The sequence below is a fragment of the Trichoplusia ni genome, chromosome 4 (genome assembly GCF_003590095.1).
Source record: "Trichoplusia ni isolate ovarian cell line Hi5 chromosome 4, tn1, whole genome shotgun sequence".
In the NCBI taxonomy this organism is placed as follows: domain Eukaryota; kingdom Metazoa; phylum Arthropoda; class Insecta; order Lepidoptera; family Noctuidae; genus Trichoplusia; species Trichoplusia ni.
The window spans coordinates 16,793,674-16,821,367 of NC_039481.1; the positions used below are offsets into that span (position 1 = coordinate 16,793,674).

A 27,694-nucleotide genomic window follows, 5' to 3' on the forward strand; every position below is an offset into this window, starting at 1 on the left:
TGACAGCATTGTATGTAGATGAGGGCCTTATGACGTAACTTCCGGTCGAAAATAATAGTGTAACGGGTAAGTACGGTCAGCAAAGAAATTCGGTGAACAAAATTAAATTTGATTTTGGAACTGTCAATACTCTTCAACGTTCATTTAAAATACTGTTGTTTTGCAAGATTTTAGTAGAATCTGGTCTTTAAGTCACCTTGATAGTCCAAATGATACATGTGCACCTATTGGATTCGCTATATTATGGTTTTAAGGAGTTTTTATAATAACTATCGTGAGACTGATTCATTATTAAATGATGTAACGATTTACTCACGCATATTTATCGGGGTAGCCCGACTAGTTTCGGACCCAACCGGAGTCCTTAATCATGAGCAGACGCGGCGGGATCGCGAGTTGTGTCCGAAACTAGTCGGGCTACCCCGATAAATACGCGTGAGTAAACCGTTACATCATTTAATAGTTTTAACGAGTTGTCTTGCTGACTGTACCTACTTTTCTTACTTCTTTAATACTTATCATAAATTTCCACCTTCATTCGTCAATTCTCGTCATTAAATACACCATGTTTGCATAAAGGGCTCTAATAGCAAGTTTTTCGATTTTTGGTCGGCTGGTACCCAGATTTTAGAGATTCCGTATGTAGAACAATATCTTACAACCGCCAACTGACTATTTCAATAAACAAGTAAGTACCTATATAAAATCCAGGTACCAACTTAATGACTTGAGTGTTTGGAATATGACGTCACGTACAATTTGACCTCAGTCAGACTGGAATTGTTCTATACTACAATTAATACAGCTCGAATTTCAACCTAAAAAACACTGCCACAAGTCGCAAAGTTTATTGTCATACTTTCCATTACTGTTAAACTTCCGAAGCGTAAAAAGCAATTAGTAATAGTAGAACACCTATGAGTATATTACTTTGATGAATACAGTATTCTATAGATTATGAGACAAAAAACTGCCATAGCCAAAAGGAGAATTTTCTACAAGTAAGGACGGCGACAAAAACTGGGAAAAATCGAATAAAAGACAAAAATATGTTGTGGTTACGTATACCAAAAAATCTCTATAAGACGACCTGTATGAGATACGTCACAAATAAAAGTTTATTCGCAGAACTTCTATCACAGTACCATGTAACAAATGAACGGTCCCATAAGTATACATTATCATATTGGTCCTTTACATTTTAATATCTTAACAAGGTCCTTGTAAATATTCCGAACGAAATCTGATTCCACAAAGTTGTCCACAGTAGTTCAATTCGACATCTTCTCGGAGGAATCGACGTAAATGCATGAGCAGAGCTTTTGTAGGAACCTTAGGATACAACCGGAGAGAGAGTGGTACATCTCAGGCTTGCTCTTCCACCTGACACATAAGTAATACACAGGTATGCCTGACAGGAGTATAGCTAGACCTATGGCAGTGTCTGTTGGTCGAGTGATGGCCGGGATGATGACTAGACATCCGATGGCAATGAGGAACAGGTACGGTATGACGATGTTGACCTTGATGGGTCTCGGGATGTCGGGCTTGGCGCGGCGTAACCACAGCATGCCGACGACAGACGCGCCCACAGACAGCCAGAGTGTTTGCGAGAAGTAGTTGATGAGATCGAAAACGTTGCTTGTCGTCAACATGAGCAGGGAGAAAAGACACTGGAATGATAAAAAAGTATAAAGTTAAATACAGGTGGTATTGAGTTATATGTGGAGAAACTTCATTGTTCATTTTGCTGTATACTTAAGTTTTCCTCGTCACATTATTTTCGTATCCCAAACTGGATGTTTCTTTTCGTATACCTGGAGGTATCAGAATTCAAGGAATTCTAGAGGACCCAGAATCCTATTACTAGCCGAAGCTTCTAATTTATTAACAATGTCCTTCTTTAAGCAAATAACTTACAGTGAACATCAGGGCAGGTATAGGTGTCTGCTTTTCAATATGGAAAAGTGAGAAGAAGGCAGGCATGTGCCCCTCCTGGGCGCCAGTAGCGAACAGTCTTGCCGACGTGAACAACACGCCATTCACCCCTCCGAAGGTCGACAGAGCCACGAACACTGGGATCATCCAACTCCAACCACCGAAAAGACGGTCTCCGAACACCTAGAAAATTCCAAAGGAAATATATAAGTAAGTAGGCAAATTACGACAATATTAAACGAGTCCGACTGAGACCTAGACACAGAACAAGCATTCGTGGATCATATAACACACAAGTGCTTGTCCTACGCGGAGATCCAACCCGCAACAAGTCGTGTGCTTGTGGATTTGGCGTAGTTACGTTTTTAGCACTCGACTACGCTCTACCGCTTAATAGTACCTAATTAACAGCCAAGTGACGTTCTGTCTAAGTACGTGTCTCTACAATTCACGTAACATTATGGCGAAATTTTTGCTAAGCGTTGCTCTTTTGCACAGCTGTTAATATCTGCTCCTATCGAATGACACTATTACTGAGTGTAATACTCAAAATGGCAAAACCAGGAGTGGCTCAAATGTACCAGCTGATATAAATCTAGTGAATGAAAATGTAATTCAGAATTCCCCATACAATTTACACAATAGATGGCCCTGAACGTAGCCATGCAAAATCATAGAGATTAAATAACGTACGTGTAATATATATCTAAAATCTATTAAAGGACATAAAAGACCCTTTTATACAATATAGTTTTTGAGGAAAACTTCATAATTAAGCATTTGTGGGTCTTATGTGGAACAAGGAAATTGAAATCCAAAATGCTATTATTAAACTAAACTGTTCTGGATATATGTCACATGACGTTTTTCCTTTAGTAAATAATGCACATCCAACTATGTCACGAAAAAAAAAAGAATAACTTATTTTTAGTGCAGCTGAAAAAAAACATTATCCTTAAAAAAAGAGAAAAAGGCTAGCTTATAACCTAACCTACACATAAAAGCAGGCAGGTACCTTCTACAGACACTAGTTAATTGCATTATCAATGTAGAGATATACCTACCTAAGTTATTCACAAATCACTCACTCAGTGTCAATCTGTCTTTCCTCCATTCCATTCAAGACATCGATTACACGGCGCATGGAATCTACCACTGTGATAATAAAATAAAATTATCTTGCTTGTCTAAGTAGCTGTATGATTTATTATCAAGTTCAAGAACATTTGAAGTTCAACAAATCAACGAACGCCCTTCCAACCCTCTGCATCGTTTGTTCTCAACGTTAAATGACGTAAGATCAATTCATACTATTGTAGAGATCAAGTGCATTTATACCAGTATGTTCAAGGACGACTAATCGTTAATCCGAGGACTAATATTGCAAATTCAACCTTAACTCTTTAAAATAAAACATACTTCCTCTTACATAAAAGTCTAAATTATGGACGAATTTAGACGTGCCTCCACTCTCTGTACTAGTATGAATTGATCCTTGGCGTGGTGATTGATAAAACATTGTCAAAGCATGCGCTCAAGTTCACCAAATTGAAAAAAGAGTAATTAATGAACGACAAAACATAAAAAATAGTTAAACCAAAAAGGAACGATGCCCTATTGAACTTCTAGTTGTGTCAGAAAGGTCTTGACTGACTTAGTGACTTGACTGTTAAGATAAGTATGTAACCTAATTCATAGATTCATAACTCTGTAGTGTCTTATTATTAAAGCAACACTTAACAGAAAATAAATAGATAAAACAAAACTATCCCACTTTTTTATCTAAAAATACTCGATTTGTTTAATTGCTTAAATAGTGAAAGAATCTTGGTGTGTCTTTCATTCTAAAAAATTGTGATTTGCCTTTTTACTAGGACTTTATAGGAACTCGCGGTACACCTAGGTCCCTATCAGAAGGCTGCCGACGTCCCAGGAGAGTTCTATGCCTATCGAGGATATAGGGATGGCTGGACTCAACACCTACCAAAACTATATTAAGCACAATGGGCAAATCTGGAACTGCGGTGCCGAAAAGAGAGCCCAGCAACAAGTAACTGCTATGCCTATACCAGAAGATTATGCCGTAGAGGTCATAAATTCAAAGTAGAGTCAAAGGATGTAAATTATAGCTCAAACTTCTTACGTTACCTCATTCAATTTTCCTCATCTATAGTTATAAATAGTGACAAAAGTATGACATAATATGAGACGAAATCATTTAACCACAGTGTAACAATAGGTGGGGTACAGTCAGCACAATACTATTTACAAAGTATCAGTATTTTCTACCGATTTCAAAAATGAGGGGGTCCTCAATTCTTCTGTATTGTTTTATGGTTGTAACCTCTGAACCTTCCTCTGGTAATAGAGACTTTGTTGAGTCTTTTTCCAATGTATATGACATTATTTTTGTCATGAGCTTACATGAAGGGCAGACAACCTGATACTCGTAGTGTTAGCCGATTTCTATTGCTAATTGTAACTACTACGTACGCCTATTAACATGCTAGACGTGACCACATTTTGATACGCATCCCAAGGCCTTCTAACCGACTTGGCTTAGCCTTGAAAACAGGTGGTTTGAAGAATACAAAAATAGAAAATAAGTGTTGATTTCCTCGTGCATAGACACGAACTGGAATATCCTTAATAGTATTTAGGCGATAGGGGGATAAAAAACTATAACTTTTTTTCTATTTCTTACTAAAACTTCATTCATAGAAATTCCACGAAAAGAAAATAGGAAAAGCCAACTCTATTATAATTAACGGCTTACTGCTAATGGAAGCATAATTCTCACAGTTTATGGCTTTCTCCAGCCAAATCTTTCAACGCGTATGTCTCAACTACCCAATGAAGAAATTAATGTCATGTGAATATCAAAAAAATATAAATAATATCTTACCGCAGCCACTGCCGGATTCGTCATCATTTCCATTTTGGTGACCACGGCGAAGTACGCCAAGTTCGCCAGCACGTAGATTATAGTCACCATGGGCATCGCGATCCATATCGCACGAGGCAAATTCCTGAAATAACGCACATCAAAATGAAGAACATAAAAGTTTATTATCTAATATCAACGAGGAACGTCGCGAAGGAATGTTTATTGACGCATGCGTTGCAATAACGTTAAATATAGTGTTAGAAAGATAATGGTTGTAATCTTCCGGCTATGAGTATTATTGTTCACCTAAAATGGTAAGGCTAAGTAAAATTAAAAAATCTCTGACGGTAAAACCTTTTATCCCTATAACTTTTATGTGGCTCTATCGGTTTAAGCAAACTCTTGCACATAATTCACCTTAAGTGAAAAAGCAAACTAAATTGAAATCGCTCAATCAAAATAACACCACTCTTATTGTGGCACAAATAAAAGAAACTGCTGCTCTGAATATTACTCATTTACAACAGTAGGTATTAGCAAGATTTCATCATGTTGTAGATAATCTTGCGAATATGTCTGGAAGTTGGGAAACAATTCTGATTCATATCGCAACTGCATTCAGTATCATATAAACTGGTTATAAAACCAATAATAATTATAATTTTCGATGAAGTAATCCAATCAATTATAATATCAACGATCTATAAACTGATATTGATTATGTATTATCTTGTGACAGTAAATTGTGTTTCTAATCTCAATATACCTACTGATATATTTATGATCTAAGAATTCGTTTATCAAATTGCATCAGAAGACTCTTATTTAATGCATAAGTATGTATAAAATTCAAACTATTAGGTACAATGTATAAATGTTTCGATTTTGCATTTAATATGAATTTCTGATACACTGAGAGGCTCTATTATTTTACCTAAATAACAATCTAAATGTACGAAGGAAAAATTACGTAAGTTTAAAAATATCAAATTTCAAATAACGATTTTCGATGGATAAATACTGCGGCGTAAAAGCCAAGCATCTACTCATCAATTAACAGCTATAAACGATAACATTCAAAAATTACTTAGCTTTCTAGATTATGATGCCTGTTGTTTAAGGTAAATTGGGATTAACTTTGGAAATTGGGTCAAAGTCAGTACTGATAGTGTAAATGCAACGAGGTGTATGCTCTGGCGACAAGCCAACTGTGATAAAACTATTAATGAAATTCATGGCGTATCAACTTATTTCCTCAATACTGTATTTTCTTACACATGTTTCACATTTTTTGCATCGCAAATTTTAAATGTCTCTTCCGAATTACTAGAGCGTAAAAGTGTGTAGAGTATCTTAATGTTAATTTTAAGCACCAAGCGATAATGTTTAAACATTATCACTACTATTCACTACCTTTAGCACTCACTATTAATTGAATATATCAACACACTTCTAAAATGTGAAGACATTTAAACAACCAGTCGAAACATGAGTTCATATTAGTAAAGTTTCAACAAGTTCCCAAGAATAAGTATTACTTAAATCCTCTTGAGTAAATAGGCTGAAATGTCTAGTGGTCACTTGAACAAACGGGTCCGATATAAACGGTTCAATGAATAAAACATGCAATAGGAGGAGTGAAGCACTTACTTACAGTACCTATTGAATAAAACATATCTTTTACCGACGTTTATTTGACGTTTGTTATTCATTAATTTCAATAGCCAATCTAAAATTACAAGTTCAGATAAGTACTACGCTCCGTTTACTATCGTGCTCAACGTCCACAGCTGCCGTCCCGCTCTTATCGCAAAATCAAACTGCGAATGCCAAGGATGTTTGACAAACGCTCCACGGGGCCACTACCAAGGATTAAAGTGAATAGAATGAAACTCTAGACTGTTTACAATACCAAATCGCCGCTCTTGACACCGTTCGTTTTATTTGTTCTACTTCGAATGACGCAACTGGTCCGTATGTTGCATAAAGTCGGTAAGAGCAAATATAAAAAGTTGTCAGCAATCTTGTCCTTCGGTTATGCACGCACAGGACCGTTACGGAGATATTAAATTGGTACCCGGTACGTGTTTTCTCAGAAATCATGCTAGTTACAAAGAGGGAGACAAAAGTTATGCCTTCAGTTTTATTATTGGAAAATTATCGCTAACATAATTTGGTCTTGAATTTTTTTTTTGTTAATCCGTTACATTTCGGCACTTGGCCGGTTATCACGAGAAGCAGGAGTTTGATGACACTGACTTTTATGTATGGATGAAAAACTAAAGAAATAAGTATGACAGAATTCCTTCCGATCTTTTTAGTACGACTTATGAAAGTTAATTATAATTCTTGTACTTACTTGTATGGATCCTGGAGCTCTTCAGTGACGAAGTTGAGGTAGTTCCACCCTCCGAACGCGAAGAGTCCAGAGTAGAAGGCAAGAGCTATGTTTCCTGCACTGAACTCTCCATCGAAGGCTCCTTGGAAGTTTTCTGAGTGTCCTGATAACAAAGAGATAGTTCAATTTTATGATTACTTAATAGTGCAGTCTTGTCTTTTAACCTCGGAAACATCAGATTCTGATTTGAGTAGGCTGAAGTGTATTTGTGACTGTGAATAGTTTGTTGTACTAAATGAAATATTTAATTCCAATTATGAGTTCCATTCTATCTTTCAGGAACAGAGTACCAAGTAGGAACATATTTAAAAAAAAATGGTGCTTAATTCCAAGACGTTAATATAATTATTTTGACATTCTCACTCGTATTTATCGGGAAAGACCGACTAGTATAGAACTAATTTAAAATTCTTAATCATGAACTTACGCATGATTACTGAGTTGACCGTTATTAAATAAAATGTTATGATTGTGTAAGAGTACTTTACTCTATTATAAATATATCTTCTTGTTGTAGAAAAAAACACATCAGATAAACAAAATTAGTGAAATCCGGGGTCATTCCCTATCATGTTTATTGTAGCCCGGATAAACCTACGCGTACGTTAAATTCGGTTAGTCTTCACAGAGGAAACATGATATCTTGAAGCATAAATAATAAACAATCATTTATCAAGTTAGTAGCCGTACTTGCGTATCATAAATATGGAATATGCCACGGACCTCCAGTTTTTCCTATCAATGTCAGGCGCTTGGCAAGCCAATGTATCATTAATTTATAGCAAACGTTTATGCGTATTCACAAGGACTGGGCTTATGCGGAATATAAATCATAATGAGGGAAGAATGCTTTCATTGATAGCTTTGTTTACTACAAATGTACACAGAAGCGATTATTATCAACTGTTAGGCTGTAATGTCGTATAATATAAAGGTGTAGTTTCCGCATTTTTCTCGGTCGGAAGAAAATTAATTTGTCACACATCTCTACGTAAATGTGCGTCGCACGGGGCATGTTGGAGTGACGTCATTAACACTTGCCGAATTGCGTTACGAAGAAAATCTCAGCTGTGTTCGGACTTATTACTGCGCAAATACGATATTTATGCGTATAATATATTCGAAGGCATTTATGCCGAAATTTAGAAGTACATTTCTGCTAATTTCAGACTTGACTTTGTACACCTTGCCATTCATCAAAAAGTTTTTATGCCAATTTAGCCTTTTTCAGGCACTTTTAAATTGTTAAATTACAGGCTAGTTGCGAGGTTCCAAATTTCATTCTTATGGATAAGAACAGACAATAATATACTCTTACGTATATCAGCCTGGATGGTAGGGAAGGCATACAAAATATATAATGAGTATGTAGGTTAAACAAACTGTTTACTATAAAAGCATCGTTATCAATATCGTAAAATATTTATTTACTCAAATATTTTGCTTAATCATTATCTTCCTAAACTCTAGAAAGAGCCATATCACATATTATTTTCATAATAATGTTTTGTTGTTTTACCATCTTGAGATAAAAGTTCATTGAATATGATATCACTTGTGAATTAAATTTTATGTTTTTTCAGTCTAATTATCGCACTGATTGGCAAATACCTCCTCTACAGGCTAGGTACGAGCAATAATATTATGTGTACCAAATTTGCATTAGGTACTTTCGTATTATTTTTTTGCGCTTTTGCCCCCACGGTCCCGTTCTTATATAATAAAAGTCATAAGCACTGGGAACCTATGCACAATTTCTAATAGCTTCATCAAATACCAGGGTAATCAGTAGAGTAGCTACATAATTATTTACTCATTCACATCATAAACAATTTCCCAGCACGGTGAATGTTACTTTCATATTATCAATCATTGTTGGCATCGATTAAGCCCTTATAGCTTTCTATGCACTTTCTATTTCCGTAACAAGTTATAAAAATAGTTCCTGCGCAGTAACTTTCTTATTTAGGGCGTAATTTACATCACATTCAATATTTGACGTTCTTATTCACGATGGTACTATTTTAAGCTCGTGGTACACGTTCTTCCTCTAATTTACGCTTTAATTGAAGACATTAACGATGATGATATGCCGCTCTATTGCCAAAATGTTTTGTTTAACGATATAATTTTTCGGAGAAGGGAAGAAAACACAGAAAGAAAATCTCCCATAATTTCTAGATACGTCAATGGAAAACGTAATTTCCATATATTTGAGCGTTATTTATAATGTTAATAATTGTAAAAGTGTCACTAAGCTAGAGACTATGGATTACGACTCTCCTTTTAATAAGCGGTTCGGGACGCAACAGTAAAGTAATTTACGAAATAAGATGATATTAAAATAGTAGCTTCATTTCATTCTAGATAGCGAGTCTCAGACAATACATACTGGGTTTTTGCGGTGAAACTATAGGGATAGCTACCACCGATAGTCTCTACCTAAACGTAATTCCTTATCGTTCGAAACATCCTGTATAATAAATCGTGTGATCATTTTCAACCCTACAGGGCTTTTTGATACATTTAAGAGGACGGTTTCCGATAACTAATTGAGATTACTTCTTTCAAGAACATTAATTGCCTAATAGCATAACAATAAAAACTTAATATTTGGACAAAATTCACAAAGATTTGGATTAAGGATTTCACGACCCATTAATTTTGATAAGTCCTTAGCTACCGTAACACAATGAGGTTATTGAGGTTAAGATTAACCTTACCTATCAATCAGTGTTAGCGCTGACCTACTACTGAACGCTTATCTCGAAGGTTGGTGCGTAATCGACGAACATGGGCACTTACTAACATATAGTGCTTGATAAAAATGCTCTACATTTCCTAGTTTGTGTTATTTGAGGGGTTTGTGAAAGTTTTGGGGAATTTATTTTAATTAAGTATCGCAGCTCTTTGTAGATGTAATAAAAAATATCATTTTGGGATAAGGTGAGACATGGAATGGGAAAAAATTACCACGTAAAGACTGTCGATGAAATTAATTCAACGAAATTTGATATTTAGATGGAAAAACTATCCAATGTTATCTGAATTCACAACTACCAAAAACGTTTGTGAAACCCACCGTGGCAAAATAATATTTCTTAGGGAGAAAATCGTTTTTATTAAAAAACAAACTTTCATAAATGTCCATGCCATTTACAGTAGACTTTTTCGCATAGAACTAATTTTGATAGAATCGAGGCAACGATTTTGGGAGTATATCAAGACTTGAGCCGATTTCTGTTAAGTTAGCTATGAAGATGTAGAAGCAATGTAATTAGAATATTCTTGACTTACCGATACAAATATAGTAGATACCGGATATGATGATAACGATGAGCGCCAACAGTTTGGACGAGGTGAACACATCTTGTATCCTCATCGTCCATCGCACGCTGATGCAGTTTATTGCAGTCAGTATGCCTGTGGGAAGAGGAAGATCATCAATATATATATTTTAAGACCAAAAAATATTCAATCGACTCAAATAAACACTGGTGACCCAAACTCGATGATTTTTTTTAAGTTAAAGTTTTTAAGTTAATAAAAAAAAAATACCGACAAAATCAAAACCTCCTTCTTTTTGAAGACTTTTGAAAATGGGAACAAAGACAAACACAACACGCTTCTGACTTCAGCCAGCAAAAACGGTCCGTTAATATAATTTTAAACCCTATGTATTCATATTTTTGTTTCCCTTCTTCTATTTTTACTATTAATGATAAGGGATTTTTGGATATGCTGGTAAACCTATTTTTGGCAGCTATGTAGAGCCATATCTAGTAATACTATGCTAATGATTTTATAAATAAGTATAACCAAATTTACAAAATATATAGAAGCATAGCGCTAAAAACTACTGGCACTTTATAAATTACATTTATTCATCGACTTTTGTAACTGACTATACTAGTTCGTCTTCTCGTATTGGCAAATAACCCTAGGCGGTTAGGACATGTTTGAGAACCAGCTCCAAAGAGTAAACTATGTAATTTGCATGTTTATATTCTAAGAAATTAATATTTTATTACTTCATGCAACGGTAAAACAATGTTTTAGTTGTAGATAATTTATCACATACTGCGAGATTATTTATTCTCTCATTTTCAACTTCATTTAGTTTATAGTCAAGTTTTATCAACGAAAAATTTCCAAATCTATTTGCCATAGGGGAGCTAATATGCACATACGAACGATGCGTAAACTGATGATGAGATGTTTTTCATTCATAAAAAAACAATTGTTATCATTAACGAAACACTGATAACAAACAACTTGTGTTATAACACTTTGCACTCTACATTTTCTAAAAAAAGAAAATTATTTACCGTGAAAATGAGATATTCTAATTAAAACTCGTTTAACTAGTTATCAATTAACATGGTAAGTGGCAAAGCATCTGATATTTAAATGTCACGAACCTACAGCGTAAAATAATATTGCTTAAAGATAAGCAATCATTTGCAAAGTAACAACCAAAGTATCATGTACGCTTCATATGTTTTAGGCTTCATTTATTGCTAAATATTACTTAAACAAGGAGCACGTTGATCGATCACAAGTTAAGCTACGTTTGACACGGTCAGTCCGGGGATGGGTGACCATCTTTGTCATAACGATTTCCGCGAGTTAAATTGCGGGTCATGGTTGTTATTCATACATCTTGGACTGTCGTTACGCGTAGTCAGCAGCTAGAAAGTTTGACAACCAATTTAAGGGGTATCGTGTTACCCAGGTATATGGGTAGGTATGGATAGGCAGTAGCTCCTTGTAACACATTGGTACTTAGCTGAATCCGGTTAGATTGGAAGTTGACCCCAACATAGTTGGGAAAAGGCTGGGACGACGATGATGGTGCTAAATGCTACTTACAAAGACGTATGCAAAAAGGTCATTCTCCTAAGTGACATTCTGAAAATTATATTTGTCTCTGCATTTTATTTGACTACTTCCGCTTTGCAGTGCCGGCGTTAGGGGGGGGGGCGTGATGGGGCGATTGGACAAATTCTGGGGGGCGCCAAGGTCTGAAGTTGGAGTCTCTTGCCTCTCCTGGCGCAAACCCTCAGAACTGTGCTCTACGCTAGAGTACTTCCACCGCCAAACGTAACGCTAAAGAAAGATGAAATTCTTGATATAGTTTTACTTGGGATCAGCAAAAAACTAACACTTGATAGTGGGCGCCACAATATTTTCGCCCGGGGTGTCAGTGGGCCTTACGCCGGCACTGCCGCTTTGGGTTGAGCTGAAGGGAGTGTCAGACTTTTTCAGAGTAAAATCCACTCAGGTAAAATCCCTACTTTTACCTTTTGTCTACCGGGGTCGTGGAAACCCTTTTGGACAATCCAGCTGGCCCGGCAGGCATCAGGAATATTGCCCCTGAGCTTGCCGACTGATCTCTTTGTGCGTTGAACACAAGAGTGAACATTTCTGTGCCCCGTTTTTAATTACTTTGATACGTATTCCAGACCTTTCAGCCGTATTAGTCCCGCAGCGAGTAAACAAATCTATTGAGACTAATAACTGTTTTAATTTATGGGCTTTATTAAGGCCTATCTCTGATCATTAAAGTATAATTTGAGATGATGTGCTAATTGTTTAAACAGAGCGAATCATTTCAGCCAACACTGCTACTAACATTGTTGCCCTTTGAATGTATTATTTTGCAAAGATAAGATGGGAAGCTATAGGAGAAAAAAATATTATTACTATTATTATACATACTAGACTATCTATAGATAAGTGGTAATTGAGGTACCTACCACACAGCAAGTCTCCCAAGTTTTTAACTTGCTTTTCGAAAGCTAATTCGTTAATTCTTGTTAGGATTCGCATCAAGAACTCTCGACTTCTCTATTGGTCTAATTTGGCCTCTTTTGAAAATGACTACACAGACAATTTGAAAAAAAAGTTGTTTTTTTTTTCAGCTATATTAATAGAAGTGTATCGTTTTTACAAAGATTAGATCATATTTCAGAGCGTGCTGTACCTACTTACTTGTTCGTGTCATCGAGACGCGAACAAGTAGGAATTTCTTATTTAGCCGAAATTGTTAACAGCCATCATTTAAGCAAAAGATTACAAAACTGAGAAACACAGAAACATTAGGTAACATTAAAATTTTAAATGCAGAAAATACTCAAGTTCAATGAAATTCCAAAAACATGAAATTGTAGATATTATTTCGGGGCACTGACCTCTTTTATGCATGGAACGAATGTTCATCAATCAATTAAAGTTCTAACACAATATCTTCCTAAACCATTAAAAGATTCTAGCCAAACCGATTCAAAAGCTATTTTGAGGTTTTCTTCCAGTTTGGTAGGATATAGGTTAGGCTTTTGCCCAGTAGAGACACATTATAGGCTCGGAAAACACTATTCTATATCAGTTTATGTGCAGCCTATACAAGCCATTTTCCTGGATGCCATAGCAAATACTGTGTATATCATTAATGGGTGCGTCAACCCAACCGATACGAGCATTTAAGTGATAATGTACTGAGTTCGAGTAGTTCCCATAATCCAATGATACTTCATAGGGTTTCTTATCAGTACTCAAGTTACACTTAATTTCAAGTTATATTTGAATGAATGACATAAGAACTCAGACGCTCGTGTATAACGAATACGATAGCTCTACTTTATTTTGTTGATTTAAATGTATTTTCTATCCAAATATCATGATCCTCGTTATTTAAAGAGCTAAGAATCTTCCCATTCTCCCTATTCCGTGCAAACTCTTGAACCTCAAGTCAAAATTTTAACGTTTCCTTCTTTAAATTAACTACTAAATTCGATATCTTAATCTTCCTATTGCTACACCAAATTGCCCTAATTACACTCCGACTAGTACTATTTTTCACTTAACGTTTCCGTTTCAAGTAGGTACTAGAGGTATGTTGACATCCCGTCGTGGTCCAGTCTCAACTTACATTAATAACCACAGCACAAACAAGCCATTAGCTCATGTTTCCTTAATTAAACGTGAGCCTGAGATAATAATCAAGGTCAGGATTATAATCATTTAAGATTTTATTTAATTCTTTATTTACGATGCAGAGTAACGTTATGAAACGGTTTACATAAATTAATTACGTTTAAGTTTAAACTTTGACCTCTGAACTAAAGCAATCCGTGTATCTCAGAAGTCAGTGGCCTCACAGATAAGTTTAGATTCCAACATTAAATGGTTATGCCAATTAGGATGAAAAACAATTAAGATTAAAACTAAAAATAAATATTAAAAAAAAATACGGCATCAAAAATCGTCGGTCTGCAGTGAGCAAGCGCCTTATGCATATTATGTACAATGGCCTTCTTTGCCTATCAAGGGTCTTATGAAGGCACGAGTCTCTACTATTTTAAAATACTAAACCAACGATAATTTCAGGTGGAATAAATAAGACAAGTAGGAATGAAAATGCTGTGAACGGGTCTAATTTAACAGGCACTTCTATTTGAATTAAATAACAATAGAAGTAAACTTTTAAGCCAATTTGCATTAAGTTGTATGTCTTGTTGTTATCAAACATTAAAAACAAGTTTATTGGGTTTTTATTTTTCTATAGTATATTAATTCACGCCAGTATTTGCTGTCTCGAAGGAGGTTTATTTCAAAGAGAATTATATCCATCTCTATAGGGAGTAATTGAGTTAAGTGGAGTTTCCGCCGTCAGATCCGCTCTGAGACGCAATGCAATCAATGAATTAAAGGCTTCCTATTGCTTTTCATTTAGGTTTGTTTGACTAGCCTTAATAAAACCCGTCTTTGATATAAACGTTTAGCGTATTTGAATCTCGATTGATTTTCTTTTTTTTGTGAACCTTTGGTGAGTGATGGTGTCAAAGAAAAAATGTTTATTAATTATAGATAGATAATTATAGAAGATAGATATATTATAGATCAAATATCATGCTGAAAATTTATATTTTACTGTACTTTTATAAGTTATAGTAAAATATCAGATTATACACTTATTTAATTTGCAGTTTTTCTCACAATTAATTTTTACAACATTTTAGGTCTTCGTAACAATTTAATATGTAAGTAAATTGAGGATAAATGACTCTACAAAAAGTAATAAACGTTTAAAAGCTTGCACGCACATCATAATGGCGGGATTTCCCTTCATTCGTTTCCTTAGGATTATTAAAATGACTCAGTGCGAAATAACACCACAAGTCAAAGTATACTAAAGAAAAGGTTAATGCCGGCTACATTAATTTTTCAACGTTAATATATACTAACTGATTTTGAAAACAATATAATCTATACTCTATATTACTAATATATAAAGCTGAAGAGTTTGTTTTTTGTTTGAACGCGCTAATCTCAAGAACTACTGGTTCAAATTGAAAAAATATTTTTATGTTCAATAGACCATTTATCGAGGAAGGTTTAAGGCTATGTAGATACAATGGAAAATGTGGCAAAAACGGGGAAAAATATTTATCTTCGAGGGCTTCCGTTCAAAAATTCTTAACTTATACATATCTTATAACCAGGCGGACGAAGTCGGGGGAAACAGCTAATAATTATATATGCATTTACCTAGTTGACAGCTGGCTAGACAGTCAGACAAAAGTACAATTCATTGTCGATAGTAAAAAAATAAATTATTTTCATATGCATGCATACACACAGCCACACCAAGAGGTTCCTAAAATCTCGAATCGTATAAGAAACTCGTCATCTCTCCTTTACTAAAAGATATAAATAATCATATACTTGACTTACTTATCGAATCATTACCCTCTAGTAAGACAAAGAAGGTTCGCCAATCTGCAAGTCGTTATACCACATAATACATAGTATACATATACACACAGATATTATACGAGTATAATTTAGTTATTTGTGTATATATTGTTCGTCGTTATCGTCGATTACCATCGCAAAAGGGTTGAAAGGGCAAGCAATTAACTTCACATCAGCAAATGATTAAGAATATCTGCGGACAGTAAATATCTGTTTCTATGGGTTAATTCATACTAGCAGTGCATTAAGTTAGCATGTTAAATTCAACCTTAACTCAATAGTTTAGAGATCATATTCCTTCATTTAAGAAATTTATTATTTAAATAACTTATATTTTCTTCATCTTCGACGGACTGTAGTAATTATGTCGTTGATTTTATTTTGTATTTGTAATTTACATTTCAATTAATGATTGAATTCTGCGCTAGTAATAAGTCTACGCTTAGTTTTTTTTTGACGCCTGAACAAAGGTTTTTATTCCAAGTCACATATTATGGACAAATAAACCTAAGTCAGAAGCATCAACATGAAGTCAACTAATGGCAGAAAATACATTTATTTTACGGGCTTAGTTTCCTGCCACTACTCACACGAATGACTAATTAATTTATCTAATATACACTAGCCAATCTAATTACGTTTAATTAAATATTCATTAAGTTTTTTCTAGCTTAGGAGCGATATCCATAGATAAAATACACTTTAAAATTGTAACTAAACGTGACACTCGTTTTTGAATTTGTTGTATGAAAAATGTAGAGTTCGAGGAATAATATAATATATTTCCAACAGGCTTTAAAAAGCAGGTTTTCAATTCATCTTTTTTTTTGTTACCACATATCTTGCGACATCAACAAAAAATATCATTTATTTCTAATTGTTTTAAGTTTATTTTTATTCTACCTGTGTCAGATAAGTATAACAAAACAGCATCAATTAGTACGTAGTTTTGAAAAAAAATACTACATACTTAGTTAAAATAGACCTGTGGGCAGTGGAGAAAATACCAACTGTCCCAAGGGCAGGCGTTAGAAGGACGAAAAATAATTAAAGTAAAAGACGTTCTACTATGTAAAATTATTTTATCATCCACCATAATCTTGATCGACAAACGAATAACGATAGTGACATGCTATAAAAGAATATGGGTCGAGTTCTTTTATCAGAGGTTATTGTCTTAGTGGTCACATCTATAAATATAAATAAGCGGAGGGGTCTGTACAGTTACTAATGTTGAAATCCTTGACACTATCACGTGCCTTAGAGATAGGGGGACAGACTGTCATTAGTAAAACACCGCACAATTTAACTCCTGTCGAATTGAAGATAACAAATCGACGTGGGAAATGATAAACGGCGAATAGAACTAAGGAACTCTAATTTTTAAACAGATATTATTGGCAATGAGAAATAGAGACCGCTTTAGACAGTGTAGGGTGCTAAACGCTGCACTACTGCAATGCTATTACTTCAAGACTTGCTATAGGCACAAAAGAAATGACTGTACTCACGCCATTAGATTATGGTTCTGTAAAAAGGTAAACAATATTGGTTATTCTTTAAAAAAAACTTACATATTTACACAAAATCAATGCTATATTTTAGCAGTATTTCCTTCAGCCTGTCTGCTCATGAAGGTGGCTGTCAAAATTTCGTATCATTTGAGTCGATAAACAATACAATACAACGGTATTTGCATAAAACTTTATTGTTTTTAAATTTAATGTCATCTAGACATGTCAAGGTTTAACCAAGTTCGAAATAAGTTGTGTCTGCATAAAAATTGAAACATGCAGATAAAATCAAGTTACGACGGTGGTGCGAAGCTAAAAGTTAGACAACAATCGAACGAGCTGTTAAAGTTATCGACAACATTGTGCCAATATTATGTTTAATTAATGTTACGGTCATCTACAGAGAGTATGTCAGCGTGGATATCGCTAATTGGAATATTATTGGATGTAAAGGAAAATCCTTTTTATTAAGTCAACTAAAAAGAGCCTATGTTACTTCAAATAAAAGAAACTATAATAGAACAAAATTTCATTACTATTAGATAGTCGGTTTACGCGTAAAATCGTAACAAACTTTCTTTCAAAATTTATAATATTAATGAGTATATATTGTAGTGGTCGTTCAAATAAATAATGCATCAGTTCCGTTCAACTGGCGTTCGGAAAGTTACCTACATTGACACACATTCGGTGACCGCCAATGTACTAGACGAACAATTGTATTCAGCATTATTAGCAATAATAAATTGTTTATCTAAGTTAACAATTATTGGGTCATGCCCGAGTAAGCAAAACTATCAGCATACATACATTTAGTCCGCTAAAGGTGCGTTTAGATGAGGACGAAAAGATTTTGCAAGATACGATTTGCCGGCAATGATGGGCGCTTCTTCCTTAAGAAACTCCAGTCTTAATTTAATTAGACGGTGTATATAAAGCCGATTGTTTTTTGTAAAGTCCTTTTTATTTTTACAGGAAAACACTTTTTTAATTTTCCTTTGATCAATCCACATCATTATAAATTATATTTGTCTGGTGCCAGCTCTATTCACAAAGTTTGTCTGGAGTAGGCAGGCAGACCGAGCTGTGCGGCGACTGGACTCGTACTGCAACTCGCACGACAGTTCTCGCGGCGTCTAAACGAGGCATGAGTCGCTGTACAGCCGTTGATCATGAATTGTAGATAACAACTGTGTCTCTAACTGTCTTCGGAATGTCGTAAATTTCCGTTAAGACACTAATGAACGACTAAAGTACTACCGGTACTTTTAGTGCCCTTAAAACGGTAAAAAGGATACAGCCGTCATTTGTTAACGATGCCTTATTTGTCCATCATTAGTGTGTGTTAAGATAACAATCTAATTAGATGTTGTAAATCTTCATTAATGCTAATTGACAATAAACTAATTAAGTTTAATTCAGAGATTATATTACTTTCAAAATCTATTTAAATTATGTCTCTTACCACCATTTCATAAAATTACAATTTATTGTGAAAGTGGGTTATTCCACCCACACGCAACTTCTAAAGTCTGTTTTTTGTTTCAAACAACTCCCGCACAAGGAATTTTATTCTTAGTCGCGACGGGTTCCACCAATATTCAAGTGACCAGCACACAGATACCCCGACTCAGGAAAACCATTTGTGGATAGAAAAAATCTTGTCCTTCACTTGGATATATCCCGCGACAGGTTCGCACGGGCTTAGCATGGAGACCTTAACCACTAGGCTATCCGTGCATAAAGTATGGCAGTAAACCTTAAATTGTCTCAATTATATTTAAAATTAAAAAGAATTTGCGAAAATTAAATCTACATCAATTGATTGATATTCGATAAATACGTATAAAAAACAGTTGCATAGTTTAAGTACAGATCATCCTCAAAAAGTTACTTTGAATAATTTGACATTTTATAAAAATATCTTAATTAAGTGACGTCATAAATTTGAAAGGAACTTACTTAACTGACAATTTGACACAGAACCATCGACTTACAAAAGTAAGAATCAATTACTTTCGCTTTGGGTATTCATTGGTTGTTTGTCGAAACAATACCGTCACTTGAGACGTGAACAAAGATTGAAAGCGTTCCCAACGTGTTGATAAACAACCACACAAAGTTGCTAAGGAACCAACGTAACGTATTGATCAGAGGGCCCACCACTTCCTAAAGTAATATTATTGCAATATGGAAGAGAGATGCCGCTATATGCCGCGTAGAGCGCTATCACACTTCCACAATTGCAGTTATTTTACTTCATTGCGTGTTGGTAGGATTTCAAAAAAAAATTGGACGTATATTTTTCATTTTTTTTTAATCTGACGTATAGTTATAAGTATTTATTCTTTAATCTCGTGAATAAAAAATGCCTCTGATCCAGTGATCCAAAATCTCGTGTGGCACTTTTTGCTAGCAAGTGATGTCACTAGCCCCCAGTACCATATATTTCAACATCTAAAGTGCTTTTAATCTTCCTTAATTTATTATAATTATTAAAAACGTATTTAATATGTTTTGTATTATAAGATTTTAGTCAAATACTCTACTATTCTTGTCTATCAGGTGACAACTAACCGTAACTTAATATGATGACCGAAACCTCATACAAATTAAACTTTAATCAACCTTTTCATAAATAAATTCCTTCAACCAATCAGGCAAGCAGGATCTGAACGTGATGGATTAGAGTTTAGACAGTCTTTAGATAAGTGAAAACAAAGCTATCTTCATAAAATATGGATTAAAAATAACATAAGATACTGAAGATAACTAACGTAATCGTTGAGGCCTAAAACATGTAGATAAGTTAACATAATATATATAAATTATATGTCACGTCGTTTGTGCCGCCGTGCACTCCTAAACTACTTTCCCGATTTCAATTAAATTCACACACCGTCTGCAACTTCATCCAACTTGACATAAAGGATAGCTTACATCTCAATTTATAGTCGCAATATTATTTTCTTGCAAATTCATTTATCTATAACCTCCTTACCACGCTTAAGTCGCGGGCAACAGCTAGTTACATATATAAATCGATGGACTTATCACAAGTTACATAATAGATAACAATAGTTATTATAATTATCACTCGTAGATAAAACTGGCGAACTTTAACGAGAGGTCGGTCATATGTTACAATTGTTTCTAGGCAATCCTTGATACTACACGCATATACAATTTATGTAATTGTAAAACTCATTTCGATTCATACGAATGTTGGACTCTAGAACCGTTTTAATACAGGCAAGTAATCAAAAGAGTAAATTCTTCTTATTATTTGCAGTAAATATCTCCGTATTTATAACACAAAATACTATGTAATAAATACTGTTTTTAAGTGTGACGAGAACAGTGCCAAATCTAAAAAAAAATACGAACTTTACTTTCTTAAGTTACGCCCTGAGAGAACTTTACAAATAAGACTCTACAATATTTACCTCTTATATGCCTTACAGCTGTACCACAAAATGAGCAACCCAATTTGTGCCTGATTTGATTTTGTTTTACAGAACTCAATAATAAATGCATAGATAAGATAAATAAATTGGCTAACGACGTTACTATGTTATAGTGTTTCATTCATATGACCAGGTTATTGGCCTGCAATTGTATTGCTGCTATTGCAATTGTAGGCCAGATTATAAACTTGGGATTTTAACCTTAAGGTCCTACTACCTCTTCTTGAAATACTATTTATTACATTGGTAGAAAAGAGACACCGCTCTTAGCTGGGTAGTGCTGTCACGCTTCCACAACAGGTATAACTTGTCTTTGTGCATGTGATTTGTATGTTTGTAAAACCCTCCGCGATACAAGGATTAAATTAAATTCCATACTGAGGGAGTCGTTTTTTTTAAAGAAAAAAAAAGTGGCGTTAGGTTAGTTGTCATTTCTGGATTAGGGTCGGTTACAGCAGATTATATACACACCATCACCCGATACGTCCATGAGCTTGAATTAAGAGAACTAAAATTATACCAAACCTCTAGGGGTACTTAACGTACCAGGTGAAAATTGAGGGTAAGTAATTGAAAACACATTCTAGTTTTCCGATAGTTGATATATAATCGGTAGCAAGCTAAAAGGGCAATGCTTTACATGAACTAGAAAAATCTTTAAAAAAAAACCACAAAAACGAAATTGCAAAAAAAAACTATTTAGTTCTCTTTCACGACTATTTACCGTTACCTGAATGTATTTGAGAATTTATCGAAATGTTGAATACGTAAAAGAATTACATGAAATAACAAACAGGTCTTATCGCCCATGAATTATTAATTAAGAAAGTTTACTTTTGTTCTGAAAATTGGAACACCTTACGCATACGCAGAATGTAAACACTTTCCAAACCTTTAAAATTTCAACAACAAATATTGTTTTTATCGGGAATAACGTTTTATTGTCTCCGAGACAGCGACAGTACAGAGCTAATTTAAAATCTTCCACTATTAGTCATCAATTCAGCCCAATTCAAACTGTCGATTCCATTTTGATTTGCCATTCTTGTAATTGAATGTGCGAACGCTTTGAGAGCATTACAAGGAAATCAGTTCTTATTAAGATTGACATTAGACCCACTGAATGTAATTTACAGACAATGTCAAACGGGCAAACTCCAATTTCGACTAATTGGTTAAGTACTATTTCTAATACTGCTTCTTACATAACTGTACTGTCGTCAACTGCATAAGGCGGAAATATTTTGTTGTATTGACCTGTATGTCGAAGGGGGTAAAGTTCAATTTCGTGACTTTCAACAATAGCGTGTAGTTGACCTGTTTTGGTCTGCATATTTACTGCTAGTCTCGTGAGTTACTTAGATACATTTTCATTGCGGGGCTATTGTTGTTCATATGACGTCTCATTGTCAAGACAGTGACGTTATTAAGCCAAAATACACGAAATGTGCATATTCTATTCATTCTTCGAACTTACTCTAAATACATTTTCAACGCTTTTGTTTTTGAGACATAGTAATTAAAAGTATGAAGAGAATACTTACATAAGCAGACAGCAGCTAGAAGTTTAACAGCCTGTTCTGGTGGTTCACATTCTGGGTAGAATGGCTTTACCACGTAGTGGCCGAAAGTGAGAGCCACTATCGCCTGAGTCGTGGGTCTGATGATGAGCAGCGCGATCCACATACGCAGGAAGGCGGGCAGTGGCCCGAAGGCCGCGTAGATGTAGGCATAGTCACCGCCAGACCTCGTGATCGATGTGCCCAGCTCGGCGTAGCAGAGCGCTCCCAGGGTAGACAGGAGACCACTCACCAGCCATATTAAGAGAGACGCAGCGACTGACCTGCGTAGAGATAGATTATATGAAACAAAATCAGTAATGATAAGCTAATTTTGTATCTATTGATTTTCGATCATCGAATTTCTTTTAAGTTTATCTTGTACCTTTTTTTATAAAATAGTAGGATACATGAAGGATAGGAAATATCTAACAAAGTATGAAAACATCTACTGAACTTTGTAACATTTATGACAATTGTATTAAATTGCAAATTGAATAATCAAAACATCTATAATAATAATTAAGCAAAATTGCAAGAACACTTCTGACGGAACAACTACATACCCAAATTTACCTTCTACTGTTACTCAATAGCATGTACTACAGTTACTATTAATCAACTGATAACGAACAGTCATGACTTTAGCATTCATTTCTTACGCTACGTGCCGTAACAATTGGTCTCTCATTGTAAGTTTGACTTTAGTAAACACCACCAACTCCGAAAAAACTAAAAAGAGGTTTTCGAAAACTAGTGTTTAACGTAGATTCTATTAGAATGGAATAGAAAAATATTTACTGCACGCCAAAAAAGTATAGGATAGGACAAAGTATATATATTTACATGGTGCCGCAATCGGCGCTGTATTGCTAAGAGCTATCTTTTACAAACAACCTTTGGACAGGCTCCATTCAGGAGGAGAAAAATTTGTGCAGATAACCCGCGATGCACAGTTTAAACAATAAATAAAAAACCGCAAGCATAAGTTTTAAAAATAATTATTAACATGACACTTAGTTATTATTATCAAACCCTATTTTTGAATAGATATTTTTATACATTTAACAAAAACTCGATCGCATCACATTTCCGATTACCAATTAATCTGCTTCCTATTTAGATACGTTTTACTATTATGTCCAATCTTATCAGTCTACGTAACGTATTATCTGTAAGCTAATACTTTGAAGTACAGTCATACAGTTACAACTCCGCACTACGCTGGCTTCAGGGCCACGGACGACTAGTTCTAGAAGTGATGAATGAATCTAGGCAACTGTGTCAGCCTTAGCTTGTATCGTGAGAAAACCCATTTACGGCAACCATATTTTACTAGCAATTACGATGCAGTGGCTATTAAATTGACTGAATAATAATTTATTTATCTTGTCACGGCAAAAGATCCTTTGGATTTCTCATGATCTGTCTCTCTAGTTAAGTGATATAATAATATCTAGTCGTTATAAGGTAAATAAAAAACGCTCTTTATAGAAATGATTTTTCGTTTCCTATTTTTCACGTGTTTTTTTATTTAAAATGGGCTGATTGATTGGAGGTTGTACTAGATATTAGTTTAGGAATGTAGTCAGTGTTTCTTTAGCTCAAATGTTATTGAATCCTTTAAGCTGAATAGTTTGTTGATCTTAACAGCGTTCGGTGCCTACAAAGCTCATTAACGTTACTACTAACAGCAAGGTAATATTTTGTGTGACGCTCCTTTTACGTGTGACGTTATTAGCCCCACTTCATTTCATGATCTTTTATGCGTTTATCGTCGTGATTTTTATTTGTTTTAATATTGACGACCTCCGTGGTCGAGTGGCGTACACACCGGTTTCAAGGTGTCGCTAGCTCTGAGGTCCCGGGTTCGATCCCCGGTCGGGTCAATGTAAATATTCACATTTCTACATTGTCTCGGGTCTGGGTATTTGTGGTACCTTCGTTGTATCGTAATTCCATAACACAAGTGCTTAAGCAACTTACTTTGGGTTCAGAACAATGTATGTGATGTTGTCCGCATATATATTTCTACAGTTTATTGCGGAAACAAAAAGTCAAGTATAATAATAAATATAGAAAATATTTTTTTGGAAATCTAACTGACAAATATGTTATAGTCAAATACCAAATTGAGCGATTTATCATCATCAAAGCAAACACTAAAAATGATTCCAGGTTGTTATGTAATGCCGGATATCAACTACATTCTAAAATGTGTAAAAATTCGGAAATTATCGAGTGCAAAACCTTATATAAAAAATTTCAAATGTTAGCCATAAATTTTAGTACCCTGTATCTAATTGAATCGTGTTCTTCTGAAGCTATTTAAAAACACAATGTACTACTGAATCAATTACAATAGAATTAAATGAAACACCATTTTCAATTACCGTTTTAAGTAAAAGGCCTTTTGTTTGACATTGGATTTTTGTGGTAAGGACTTTTATTGGTATTGGTTACATCTAAAAACACCCTGTGTTCTGTTATGTGAAGAGGTAATAATTGTCATTTGATAAGGATTCGATTGCCAAGTTCAAAAACTAATGTTTTCTTTCATATGGATAGTTGAATTTACTTTAAACAAAAGTATATTCCTTTATCTCAAATACTTCTAATTAAAGAATGACGTTCGGTGTTAAGTATGTAAATGCTTATGTGTCGGTCATTGACACCTAATGACACTCTATCCAATTAGCAATTTAACTTAAGTTACACAGTTGCAATTAAATTTACAAGGAATAAATACTTCTGAGCACAATCCATTCTCTCCATTCGTAGTCTAAAATTCTTGGTAGAGTCGCTGTTTGTAAAGGCACCTCTAACTCAGGTAGGGGCCTCAAGGCTATTTTAACGTTTAAGAAAACAAAATCCTTACCAAACAAACCTTAAAACAAACGGTCGCAACGGGAACCCACGAATTCTCAAAAATAAAATAAAAAAATGGTTCATATTTCCGCTTCTCTGAAGAAAAAGTATGGTATTTCTAAACTGGGTTAGTTAGATAAACTTATCTAATAGAAGAAAGGAGTCATTAGCCTAATTATATTTTTAAACACTAATGAACAAAACTGTTAAGTAAACAAAGTTTTAAAACCAATGGAACTAATGAGAAAACTTTTACAATTGATATTGTGCATCGTAAACAAATCTTCGCTTAACAAAGCATAAAAACAAAGCTGACTCTACAACACATATTACATCGTAGAATAAAGCTGACTACACATCTTGAAGGTGTATGTAATGTTACTTTAGATTGGCCAAGTTTGCAATATTGTATGCTGCAGCCTTGGCCTTGTTGCTACGCAGGACAAGCCCGCTCTCCTATCCTTGTTAGATCGACTATCGGCCACCTGGTTGCCGGCCACAGCTTCCACAGGTGGGTGCTTAAATGAAACTACTATATACACATACACACGCCCATTTACTTTTTTTCGGTAAACATTTAAAAACACCTGGTTATAGGTTAAAAAAATGTAAATGTTAAGGGCCCATGCACTCGGTATGCGTTGCAATGTGAAAGTAAAAAACGAGAGTTCTTTCATCAGAATATGACGAAAGGTTTAAATAATTTTAGAAGATAAACAAACATGAAACTATAGTTTTGAACTATTTTACGATTGAATGGGTATAAATTTACATAATCTAGAAAACAAAAAAAAATGTCGTACATGAAAAGTTAGAGAGCGATAAAAATATAAAATTATGGATTTAATAGACAGTAAAATGATATATCATAGGATGTTTATTACGTGTTTTACTAACTTTTTATTCATTTATTGACAGATAAGATTATCATTTTACTATGTTATAAAACAGTAGACTGTTGTAACCGACTTAATTAGCCGTGATTGCTTGAAACACGACATTCCATCTAAAATAACATCATCATGGAATACGCACAAGATTCTAAGAAATTGTATAAATATAAATCGCAAATGTAAGACTCAGCAGAATTTGTAAACTAGAAATATTTATTCGGCATACAAATGCATGCGTTTCGAATTTCCGATAGGTACCTAAGTGTAAAGCGATAAAAGAATTCAAATTGTACACACGAACAAGTCACTGTAAACAACTTTAAAAAGGCGGGAAATTTGACACTCAGCTTACCCGGTGTATAAGAAAACTCCTGTCGGAGATATGAAAATTCCGGAACCAATAATAGTCCCAATAATTATGCCAACTCCATTAAATAATGTTATTTTTCGTTTTAAAACCACTTTGCCATCACTGGCTTGAGACTCTTCGCCCATTCCGCAAAAAAATCAATCGCGTACACCGGTAAACGCCACGCACGTGGGCAAAACACGCGTGATATCCACGCCACTCTACGCAAAATTACACGAGCATGGACAGGACTTGCCGCCACGGAATATCTCACACGACTGAATCACTTTCTGTTACCATTTTTATGATCTGCGAAACTGGAATAGACGATGCGGTGCTGACGTCAGGCGGCGAGTACTGACGACGCGGTAAGCCGACCACTCGGAGCAGTCGCCGCAGCGCATGTGTGCCGGGGCTCGCGCGCGAGGCGAACGGACGTCGCCGTCGCGAGTCGGGACCGTCCTATGACAAAGACGGCAAAACATATGGAACTTTTGCCCGGTAAAATTGAAAGGACTTTATCAGACTTCTGAAACATCAGACAATCTAATTATTAATACTGAATATTTTAGATACAGACATGTGAAAATCACGCAAAGCCACAATGATAGTAGTGGAATTTTAAAGCGATTATAACTGCCTCTTAGGCACCTGCATCAATTGTCTTTTGACGTAACGGTATTACGGCATATTATGTTATTAATTGCACCATATTTTTAGGCAGTAAAAATCTCCTCACATGGATTTACTGATAATCTGGAAAAATGTTAATACCCATGACGGACTACAATTCTAGGCTAATTGTTAGTTTTAGTCATCGTGGTTAGGTTTATGCTGATAAATATAAACATCCATACAGTTTTGACCCTATTCTCTTTAAAGTGTCCATCTAGCACAACGACGTAATTTTAACTCGTTTAAATAATTATTCGTTGCTAACCGTGGTAAAAGTATTGATAAATATAAACATCAACAATGTTACATTTTAAAGGACTAAATTATAAGAATTGTTTATTTTCCAAAAAAAAATTTTTTTTTTCATGATCTGAACAAATCCTATAAAC

General features: G+C 34.8%; 1 protein-coding gene across 1 annotated transcript; it reads right to left on the reverse strand.

Moving 5' to 3' along the window:
- Positions 1 to 1,048: 1,048 nt before the first annotated feature.
- LOC113493326 (large neutral amino acids transporter small subunit 2) lies at positions 1,049 to 27,044 on the reverse strand. The gene is made up of 7 exons (XM_026871258.1): positions 26,634 to 27,044; positions 22,506 to 22,804; positions 10,521 to 10,646; positions 7,185 to 7,326; positions 4,844 to 4,967; positions 1,921 to 2,121; positions 1,049 to 1,673 (listed from the first exon to the last, which is right to left on the reverse strand). The coding sequence occupies exons 1-7, from the start codon at positions 26,774 to 26,776 to the stop codon at positions 1,272 to 1,274; spliced, it is 1,437 nt and encodes a 478-aa protein (XP_026727059.1). The 5' UTR covers positions 26,777 to 27,044; the 3' UTR covers positions 1,049 to 1,271.
- Between the last annotated feature and the right edge of the window lie 650 nt (positions 27,045 to 27,694).

Coding starts and splice junctions, on each gene's coding strand:
- LOC113493326 (XM_026871258.1), bottom strand. CDS start 26,776: ATGGGCGAAGAGTCTCAAGCCAGTGATGGCAAAGTGGTTTTAAAACGA. Junction 7,327..10,520: donor TATCTACTATATTTGTATCG/GTAAGTCAAGAA, acceptor CTTTGTTATCAG/GACACTCAGAAAACTTCCAA. Junction 4,968..7,184: donor GAGCTCCAGGATCCATACAA/GTAAGTACAAGA, acceptor GCGTTATTTCAG/GAATTTGCCTCGTGCGATAT.